At 26.3% G+C, this 8,117-nt stretch overlaps 1 protein-coding gene across 1 annotated transcript in view; it reads left to right on the forward strand.

Moving 5' to 3' along the window:
* Nucleotides 1-8,117, forward strand: part of Syn (synapsin) — a 101,932-nt gene that overhangs the window by 22,276 nt on the left and 71,539 nt on the right. Inside the window, 3 exon segments of the mRNA XM_075314388.1 lie at nucleotides 26-97; nucleotides 168-311; nucleotides 7,993-8,097. Of these exon segments, the coding sequence (XP_075170503.1) occupies nucleotides 26-97; nucleotides 168-311; nucleotides 7,993-8,097 (321 nt within the window).

An 8,117-nucleotide genomic window follows, 5' to 3' on the forward strand; every position in this document is an offset into this window, starting at 1 on the left:
AATGCATAATTAAAAAAATCGTTAGGATATTACACTGCATGCCAGTGCTGAATCTGGGCCTGTGGTGACTATGGAAGTTTATCGGGGCGATTCCAGGGTAAGTTTTTATTATAGCCTATGTATACTCGTACTAATATCTGTAAATAAATTTTATTTTTTTCTAATAGATACCTCGCATGTTCCGACCTGATTTTGTCCTAATACGTCAACCGCCACGTGATGGAGCCAGTGATTATCGTTCAACAATTTTGGGTTTAAAATATGGAGGTGTTCCAAGCATCAACTCACTGCACTCCATTTATCAATTCCAGGTATGTATGACTTTCATACACAGTTGCTACTCGAGTCAAAAATAATCTACCAAAATTGGGAGACAACTGTACCAAAAAATGATGTTAACATTTTATTTCCGAAGTAAATTTTGTTAAAAAGTTATATCTACAGAAAATTTTGTGAACATATTATTACTATAGAAAATTTTGCCAATGTTTTATATACAATTTTGTCAAAATTTTATTCTTATAGAAAATTTTGTCAAAATTTTATTCTTATAGAAAATTTTGTCAAAATTTTATTCTTAGAGAAAATTTTGTGAATATTTTATTTATATAGAAAATTTTGTCAAAATTTTATTCTTAGAGAAAATTTTGTCAAAATTTTATTTCTATAGAATATTTTGTCAAAATTTAATTTTTTTTTCTATAGAAAATTTATTTATTTATTTATTTATTTGTGGTTATAACAGCCAGAAAATTTTGCCAAAATTTTACAGAAAATTTTGCCAAAATTTTACAGAAAATTTTGCCAAAATTTTACAGAAAATTTTGTCAAAATTGTATTTCTATAGAAAATTTTGACAAAATTGTATTTCTATAGAAAATTTTGACAAAATTTCATCTATAGAAAACTTTGACAAAATTTGATTTCTATAGAAAAGTTTGTCAAAATTTTATTTCTATAGAAAATGTTGTCAAAATTTTATTTCTATAGAAAATTTTGTCAAAATATTATTTCTATAGAAAACTTTGTCAAAATATTTGCCACTCGAGCCAAAAATAATCTACCAAAATTGGTAGGCTTTGTTAGTTTTTGTTCCAAAAACTACCAAAGACTCAACATGATATTTTATTTCCAAAGTAAATTTGGTTAAAAAGTTTATTTCTATAGAAAATTTTGTGAAAATATTATTGCCATAGAAAATTTTGCAAAAAAATTTTTATAGAAAATTTCGTAAATTTTTTATTTTTATAGAAATAAAATTTTGACAAAATTATATTACTATAGAAAATTTTGACAAAATTTTATTTCTATAGAAAATTTTGACAAAATTTCATTTATAGAAAATGTTGTCAAAATTTTATTTCTATAGAAAATTTTGACAAAATTTCATTTATAGAAAATTTTGTCAATATTTTATTTATATAGAAAATTTTGTCAAAATTTTATTTCCATAGAATATTTTGTCAAAATTTAATTTTTACAGAAAATTTTGCCAAAATTTTATTTCTATAGAAAATTATGCCAAAATTTTATTTCTATAGAAAATTTTGTCAAAATTTTAGTTCAATAGAAAATTTTGTGAAAATTTTATTTGTATAGAAAACTTTGAAAAAAATTGATTTCTATAGAAAATTTTGTCAAAATATTATTTCTATAGAAAACTTTGTCAAAATTTTAGTTCTAGAGAAAATTTTGTCAAAAATTTAGTTCAACAGAAAATTTTGTTAAAGTTTTAGTTCTATAGAAAATTTTGTCAAAAATTTAGTTCTATAGAAAATTTTGTCAAAATTTTATTTCTATAGAAAATTTCGTCAAAATTTTAATTCAATAGAAAATTTTGTAAAAATTTAGTTCTATTGGTAGGCTTTTAGTTCCATAGAAAAATTTGTCAAAATTGTATTTCTATAGAAAATTTTGTCAAAATTTGAGTTCTATAGAAAATGTTGTCAAAATTTTATTTCTTTAGAAAATGTTGTTAAAATTTTATTTTTATAGAAAATTTCGTCAAAATTTTATTTTTATTTTCTATATTTTATCCAAATTTTATTTCTTTAGAAACAATTTTATTTATATAGACAATTTTGTCAAAATTTTAGTTCTATTAAATATTTGTCAAAATTTTATTTCTATAGAAAAGAAAATTTTGTCCAAATTTTAGTTCTATTAAAATTTTGTCAAAATTTTATTTATATAGAAAATTTTGTCCAAATTTTATTTTTATAGAAGTTTTTGTCAAATTTTTAGTTCTATAGGAAATTTTAATTCTATAGAATGTTTTGTAAAGATTTCAATTCTATAGAAATTTGAAAATATACCAACCATCAAGAAGTCGCAACGATTGTATTTAGACACTTAATCGTAACATACGAACCATAGCGATAGGCGGTAGGCGAACACTTATTTACGTGCATTTCTTATGGGAAGATCAAAATGCGTAACGGAATACCGCTATGGCCAGCGGCGCACAGTGTTACGAAAGCGGCAAAAAATATGTGCTTCGATTTTTATTATATTCATCTTCAAATCCAAAAAAATAAATCGTACAATTGACTAGTTCAACAGAAAATTTTGTTAAAGTTTTAGTTCTATTATATTACATGTTAGCCTGATACCGAAACAGGCAATTGACGTCCAAATGCATTATATCTAATTATACAATTATTATTCGAGCTTTATGGACAGATATAGATTAAGGAACATGGTTAATAGAGCCATTGAAAAGAAAACGCCAGATACAAATCTATACACGCCTGGACTGTACATGTTTCGGTTCGGGCGAATGAACCTTTCCACAGCCTTTAGTATAGATCTGCCACCGTGGTGCAATGGTTAGCATGCCCGCCTTGCATACACAAGGTCGTGGGTTCGATTCCTGCTTCGACCGAACACCAAAAAGTTTTTCAGCGGTGGATTATCCCACCTCAGTGATGCTGGTGACATTTCTGAGGGTTTCAAAGCTTCTCTAAGTGGTTTCACTACAATGTGGAACGCCGTTCGGACTCGGCTATAAAAAGGAGGTCCCTTGTCATTGAGCTTAACATGGAATCGGGCAGCACTCAGTGATAAGAGAGAAGTTCACCAATGTGGTATCACAATGGACTGAATAGTCTAAGTGAGCCTGATACATCGGGCTGCCACCTAACCTAACCTAACCTAGTATAGATCTGGCTGGGAGAGATAACTCAATTTTGGGCCCTTTATGCTAACTCCTTATGGAGAAAACTCCTTAGTTCTATAGAAAATTTTGTCAAAAATTTAGTTCTATAAAAAATTTTGTCAAAATTTTATTTCTATAGAAAATTTCGTCAAAATTTTAATTCAATAGAAAATTTTGTAAAAAATTTAGTTCTATAGAAAATTTTCTCCAAATTTTATTTCTATAGAAAACTTTGACAAAATTTGATTTCTATAGAAAACTTTGTCAAAATTTTTGCCACTCGCGCCAAAAAATAATCTACCAAAATTGGTAGGTTTTGTTAGTTTTGTAACAAAAACAACCAAAGACTCAACATGACATTTTATTTCCAAAGTAAATTTTGTTAAAAAGTTTATTTCTATAGAAAATTTTGTGAAAAATAATATTGCCATAGAAAATTTTGCAAAAATGTTTTATAGAAAATTTCGTAAATTTTTTTATTTTTATAGAAAATTTTGTCAAAATTTTATTTTTATAGACAATTTTGTAAAATTTTATTTCCATGGAAAATTTTGTCAAAATTTTATTTTATAGAAAATTTTGTCAAAATTGTATTTCTTAGAAAATTTTGTCAAAATTGTATTTCTTAAGAAATTTTTTCAACATTTTATTTTCATAGACAATTTTGTCAAAATTTTATTTCTATAGAAAATGTTGTCAAAATTTTATTTCTATAGAAAACTTTGACAAAATTTGATTTCTATAGAAAATTTTGTAAAAAATTGATTTTTGTTGTTTTTGATTTCAGCGTGCCTTGTCTAAATTACAAGTGTAGCTTAACCAACAAAGGAAAATAATGTTTGTCAAATTTATTTGGGCAAAGCCCTATAGACTGCAAGATGGTTGGATGGACGCACGTTTCGGAATTACCACATTCCTCATCAGCATCCTCTACTTGCAGCAAAACTATCAACTAATTATCAGAATAAATTCAGGCAGTTCACTAAACCCAAAAATGAACCACACTTGAACCTTCCGAAAAAAGGTTTATACGACAGCCGGCTTATGCCGAAATAAATTCGTTGTTGATTTCAGCTTAAAACCATGCATTGACTAAACTACAAGTATAGCTTAACCAACAGAGGAAATGAAAAAAAAACAATAACAAAATAAAACGAATGAAAATTTTATTTCTATAGAAAATTTTGTCCAAATTTTATTTCTATAGAAAATGTTGTCAAAATTTTATTTCTATAGAAAATTTTGTCCAATTTTTATTTCTATAGAAAATTTTGTCAAAATTTTATTTCTATAGAAAATTTTGTCAAAATTTTATTTCCATAGAAAATTTTGTCAAAATTTTATTTCTATAGAAAATTTTGTCCAAATTTTATTTCTATAGAAAATTTTGTCAAAATTTTATTTCTATAGAAAATTTTGTCCAAATTTTATTTCTATAGAAAATTTTGTCCAATTTTTATTTCTATAGAAAATTTTGTCCAAATTTTATTTCTATAGAAAATTTTGTCAAAATTCCGGTTCAGTTTTAAATATAGCTCCCATATATATCATTCGCCTGATATATACTAATATAGCCCCAGCAGCCAGAATTTAAACTTGATTTGCTTTAAATGTTGCACAAAGAGTGCTACTGATAGTGTCGTAAAGTGTGGCGAATTTTGGTTGAAATCGGTTCAGATTTAGATACAGCTTCCTTATATATCTTTCGCCCGATATAAACTTATATGGTTCCAGAAGCCAGAGTTTTAAATTGTACAGGGAGTGGAATTAACGTTATCGATGTACATGCCAATTTCGGTTGAAATCGGTTCAGATTTAGATAGCTCCCATATATATATTTCGTTCGATTTACACTCATTTGACCCCTAAGGTCAAATTTGTAATACGAATTAAATTTTGTACAAGGAGTGGAATTAACATTGTATATGTGCGTGCTAAATTTGGTTTAAATCGGTTCAGATTGGCCAAAATACCCACATTTTCCATGTAAAAACTCCACTGCTAAGTCGAAAACTAGTAAAATTTACTCCAAGTTTCCTATACTTCTAATAAATAAGATTTAAATGTTTCGTTTATTTTTTACTAACATTTTATTCCACCCCAGGGCATTAGCCGACTTACATTTAAAGTTTATAAAATTTTTAGAACTCTAGCAAATTTTGTCCAGATCGGGTCAGATTTAAATATATGTATATGGGAACATAACCCTTTATAAATATGTAGCACCCAAAACATTGGACGGATTTGATATGCTATCGAAAATGTGGATCTACAAAGTGGTGCAGGGTATAATACAGCCGGCCCCGCCAGACTTTAGACCATCCTTACTTGTTTTTTCTTTTTTGTTTTTTTGTTTTTTTTTTTTTTTTTTTTTAACACGTATGCTTTATAACATTTGATAAAAGATTTTGTCTTGTACAATTTTTGAATGTTTTAGAAACTATTGGAAAAATAAAGTAACGTTAATTTTTCAAATTTTTTTTTCTGAATTGAAAACTAACAACAATTATAAAACAAAATCAAAAAAAGAAATGAAATTTGGACAAACAGGAAAAAAAATAAATTTTTAATCTTTTGCAAAAATAACGTTACTTTTTTAAAATTAGAAAAAAATTATTCGTGGAGTTTGTAAGGCTTGATGTCATGTTATAATAAAACGAAATAAAATTTTTGAGAAAATTTTCTATATAAAAAAAACAAATTTTGACTAAATCTTCTATTTAGAAATAAAATTTTCACGAAACCTTCTATAGAAAAAATACAAAATTTTCTAGAAATGAAATTTTTACAAATTTTCTATAGAAATAATTTTTTTTTTGACAAATTTTGACAAAATTTTCTCTATATAGAACTAAAATTTTGACAAAATTTTCTATATTGAAATAAAATTTTGACAAAATTTTCTATGGGAATAACTTTTATATAGAGATTCCGCTATCAGGACGGAGTGGAGCGAAGGTGGGGAAAGGGTTCCATTTTGTCCGTTTTTTTTTCTTAAATTGAAAGTAGAGGGTTGTCCGTAAATGGGAACTTGGTACATAATTTTATGATTTTAGCACAGGCTCATGCCAGACTTCTTTATAGTAAATAACTTAAATTTACATGAAATTGGCAGCTAACGTAGAGGGTGCATCATTTTCCGGTATTTGTTCGGGAAATGGATGTTCTCCATGTCCAACATTTTAACAAATGTTAATGTGGTAAACTTTTTTATTACTTTTACATTTTCCCATTTATTGGTTGGGAAACAGTAAGTTTTTGTATGTTATTATAATATAGTGCTTAATTTTCAGGTATGTTGAGGAGAAGGATACCTTTCCTTGACAAACCACACTTAAAATTCACAAGACATATAGAAGATTGTCCAAAGTAGTCCTATTTGTTTGAAAGACTTCAAATCTTTTCGAATTCGTTTTCAGCACGAAGGATAGGTTGACTAAGTAACGCACAATGTTCCTACAAATACGCTTCGGAAGGCGCAGCGAAGCGGGCCGGGTTACGCTAGTTTTCTAAAGAAATAAAATTTTACAAAATTTTCTATAGAAATAAAATTTTGACAAAATTTCCTATAGGAATAAAATTTTGACAAAATTTTCTATAGGAATAAAATTTTGTCAAAATATTCTATAGAAATAAAATTTTGTCAAAATTTTCTATAGAAATAAAATTTTGACAAAATTTTCTATAGAAATAAAAGTTCGCAAAATTTTCTAAAGAAATAAAATTTTGACAAACTTTTCTATAGGAATAAAATTTTGCAACATTTTCGACAGAAATAAAATTTTGCAACATTTTTTATAAAAATAAAATGTTGACAAAATTTTTATAGAAATAAAATGTTGACAAAATTTTTATAGAAATAAAATTTTGACAAAATTTTTATAGAAATAAAATTTTGACAAAATTTTCGATATAGAAATAAAAATTTGACAAAATTTTCTATATAAAAATAAAATGTTGACAAAATTTTCTATAGAAATAAAATTTTGCTAAATTTTCTTTAGAAATAAAATTTTGACAAAACTTTCTATAGAAATAAAATTTTGACAAATTTTCTATAGAAATAAAAATTTGACAACATTGTCTATAGAAATAAAATTTTGACAAATTTTCTATAGAAATAAAATTTTGACAAATTTTCTATAGAAATAAAATTTTGACAAATTTTCTATAGAAATAAAATTTTGACAAATTTTCTATTTAAAAATAAAATTTTGACAAAATTTTCTATTGAAATAAAATTTTGACAAAATTTTTTATAGAAATAAAATTTTGCAAAATTTTCTTTAGAAATAAAATTTTGACAAAAAGCTTTCTATAGAAATAAAATATTGGCTAAAATCCTTTAGAAATAAAATTTTGTCAAAAAAGTTTGAACCGGTTTCTCGAAAAAATCCCCAAATTTGTGGAAATTCCCCACCAAGCCCCCAAGTCCCCAACTCAAATCTTTCGTACCCATTCACGAAAAAATATCGCCAATTTGGGGGAAATCTCCAATACTGACAACACTGCCTCCTTCTTTTTGTGTTCATTCATTGTATGGGATTGAAGCACTGTGCAGCGTGTCGCCGAATGAAAAATCGTTTCTAATTTATTGACAAAAAATGGTATAGTGTTGCCATCGCCTATCAAATTTTTGAATTCACCACTCGGCATTGCTGTTGCCTAAAAAAAAAACAGGAAAATAGGAAACTTATATTGTATTTGTTGTCGCGCAAAAAATGTTTTGCCTACCGCTTATCGCTATGGTTATATTTACACAATATTATAAAATGTTAATTATTTATTAAAATTTCCATTAATTGTTTTATCATTTCTATATGCCATAATTTCAGGATAAACCCTGGGTATTTGCCCACTTGCAACAATTGCAACGACGTCTGGGAAAGGATGCCTTCCCTCTGATTGAACAAACGTTCTTCCCTTCACCCAAATATTTGGTAAGTTCTTCAAAAAAATT

Source organism: Haematobia irritans, chromosome 1 (genome assembly GCF_050003625.1).
Source record: "Haematobia irritans isolate KBUSLIRL chromosome 1, ASM5000362v1, whole genome shotgun sequence".
NCBI lineage: Eukaryota > Metazoa > Arthropoda > Insecta > Diptera > Muscidae > Haematobia > Haematobia irritans.